Here is a 2,485-nt window from a genome sequence, read left to right on the forward strand (position 1 = left end):
GGGGGGGGGGGGGATGCATTCGCATATCAGCTCCTGCGACCCAGTCGACCATGGCGTCGCTGGACCAGCAGCCAAGGACCATGGGCCGGGCACAGCAGGTCGGTCATTTTCGCCCAGGGGGCATCTAAAAAGCAGACCAGGAGGCAGGTGCAAAGGGCGAGAGAGTGGAATATCCGGGGCGCTTCTCAAGGACAGGATGCACTTCGGCGTCGCGTGTCTGCGCGTGCCGGAAAGGGCCGCGCCTCGCAGATCTCGCTACAGGGCACGGGTCTATCTCCCCGAGCGGTGTTGCTTGCGCGTCTACTTCCCCCCGCTCCCCCCGCTGCTTCCTGAATGCCATCTTGCCTGACAAGATGAAGAACCCCGGGGGCCGGGGCTTAAAAGGACTGGGGACACTCTTGGACCCGCTGCTGAAGCGCGGCCGCCTCCGGTCGGGTGGCATTAAATACCAAGGGCGCGCCACCTGCGCCGCCGGCGAACTCCCGCATCGGCGGGGCGACAACGATGTTGCCCAAATCCGGAAGGGTATCGCCGACATCCCGGTGCAAGCGCTGCTGCATGACCAGCCGCTGGTGGTACCGCAAGATGGCCTCGGTCAGATCGATGGTCGTCGAGCCGGCAGGCGCATCGGGGCAGGCCTTTTCCACGCCATGGCCCGAGGCGGCCGAGCCACGTCGGCTCTGCGACACCTGGGACAGGAGGAAGTCAATGCGCGCGGCGTTCGAGCCGACGGGGCCGCCCCCGGCCGGGCGGCCGGAGGTCGGGCCGATGGCCAGCGCGGCCAGGGTACTCCCCGGCCCGGCGGTGGCGTCCATGTCGGCGTAGCCATCGCGCAGCCGGCGTTCGGCCACCGTTTCGTCCATGTGAAAGTGGCGATTCAGGACCACGCGCCTTTGGCGGGCCTTGATGAATATCACCACCAGGATGACGATCGACAGGACCATGAAAAAGCCCAGGATCCCCAGGAGGATGGCCGCCAGCTGGGCATCGGACCCGGTGAACATCCCGTCGTTGGCCCCGCCATTGCCCTTGATGGTGGGCGGTGGCCGGGTGCCGGACGGCCGCGGCTCCGGCTCCTCGCCCGCCAAGCGGTCGTACTGCGTGGATGCATCGGGTGGATGTGGTGTCCGCGGGCGGGCGAGTGACCCATGTGGCGGAGGAACGCGTCAGTTGGCCTGCTGTGCATAGGACGCCGCACTTGGTCGACCGAAACGCACATCGAGCGACACATCTCCCGCCGCTGCGTCGAGCGCCACCGGCGACCTGCGAGCCGCCCACCGGATAAGCTGATCCAAGATGGGGCTATTCATTGGATGGGAAAAAAATGGGCATATGTCGGGGCATGAAGACAAGTGTCTCTGCCATTCGGCGATCCAGAAGGGCCCGCGAGGGAGGGCGCTTGTCGGACAGCTGCGAAGGGCTCGGCAGCCAACGAGATCAGACAGCGGTCGGCAGGGCAACGGGAGGCGAAGGGGCAGGAGGGTTGGGGAGCTTTGACCGTCGGGGCCACCAGACCCACCCCCAATAGCGGGTAATTTATATCCGCCCGGAGGAGACGTGGTGGCGAATCCCCCCCCCCCCCCCCCCCCTGCCAGCGTCACTCGACCGAGCACTGCCGACATCTGGGGCGCACCGGTGGGAGGGGCGGCCGGCCCCGATCTCGCGCTTGGTGCTGGCCGCCTCAGGAGGACGGTCGTCCCCAGGCGTGCCTCCTGGTCGCCCACTTCCGTGGGTCCGGGGCCTCTTGCCCCACGATCAACCGCGAGCCCGCCACTGCCAACGCAATGGCCGATCGCCCGGTCGCAACACCCGGATCGCGGACGCCCCGCCCCGTCTCGGTCGGGGGCGACATCGCGAGACCGCGGGGCGGCTGGGGCGGGGGGTGTCCGAATGTGGTCCAGGATTGGCCGCGAGACGGCGCGGTTATGGGGGCAGAGGGGGGGGGGGGGGGGGGGGGGGGGGATGGTGGGCAGAGCAAGAGCAGCATGCAATTTGGGGGGATATATTCTTGGGAGAGAGTGGTGCTGGCGGCAGCAGAAAAAAGAGAGAAAGAGAGAGGGAGGGAGGGAGATCGCGCAAACAGGCGGGAGGCATGTCCGTCTAATGGGGGAGGGATGTGCCTCTGCGGGGGGCGCGAGCAGGCACAGGGCCGCAGGGATTGTGGCCGAGTGCACCCCCCCGAACCCCTGGGAGCTCCCCCGCCGATCAAGAGAAGACCCAGTTGGCGGCCAGGATGTAGGCGCCGACGAAGACCGCGCCACCGGACGCCAGGGTCATGGCCGTGCGGCCGATCACCTTGACCGGAGTCGGGATGCTGGACAGGATGGATGGCTCGGAGGGGGCCGCGGCGCCTGCCGAGCCGGACACCGCAGGCAGGACACTCGTCAGCGCGTGCAGGAAGGAAAGCAGCAGCATCACATGGAAGGGCGACTGCCGGAGGCGGGTCGAAGGGGGGGGGGGGGGGGGGGGGGGGGGGGGGGGGGGG

At 68.3% G+C, this 2,485-nt stretch overlaps 3 protein-coding genes across 3 annotated transcripts in view; all 3 read right to left on the reverse strand.

Annotated features, from left to right (window-relative positions):
* The window catches only part of H696_04793 (hypothetical protein), a gene marked incomplete at its 5' end in the record, with an annotated part of 2,695 nt that extends 2,613 nt beyond the window's left edge, over nt 1-82 (reverse strand). Inside the window, one exon of the mRNA XM_009498658.1 lies at nt 41-82. Within this exon, the coding sequence (XP_009496933.1) occupies nt 41-82 (42 nt within the window). The remainder of the gene's footprint in view (nt 1-40) is intronic.
* A 295-nt stretch (nt 83-377) lies between these two features.
* Nucleotides 378-1,310, reverse strand: H696_04794 (hypothetical protein; the record flags this gene model as incomplete). The annotated part of the gene is made up of 2 exons (XM_009498659.1): nt 378-1,097; nt 1,218-1,310. 2 exons carry the CDS (start codon nt 1,308-1,310, stop codon nt 378-380), a joined length of 813 nt encoding a protein of 270 aa, XP_009496934.1.
* A 676-nt stretch (nt 1,311-1,986) lies between these two features.
* The window catches only part of H696_04795 (hypothetical protein), an 8,260-nt gene continuing 7,761 nt past the window's right edge, over nt 1,987-2,485 (reverse strand). Inside the window, exon 8 of the mRNA XM_009498660.1 lies at nt 1,987-2,430. Coding sequence (XP_009496935.1) covers nt 2,206-2,430 — 225 coding nt within the window. The 3' untranslated portion in view covers nt 1,987-2,205. The remainder of the gene's footprint in view (nt 2,431-2,485) is intronic.

Source organism: Fonticula alba, assembly GCF_000388065.1.
Source record: "Fonticula alba strain ATCC 38817 unplaced genomic scaffold supercont2.8, whole genome shotgun sequence".
In the NCBI taxonomy this organism is placed as follows: domain Eukaryota; order Rotosphaerida; family Fonticulaceae; genus Fonticula; species Fonticula alba.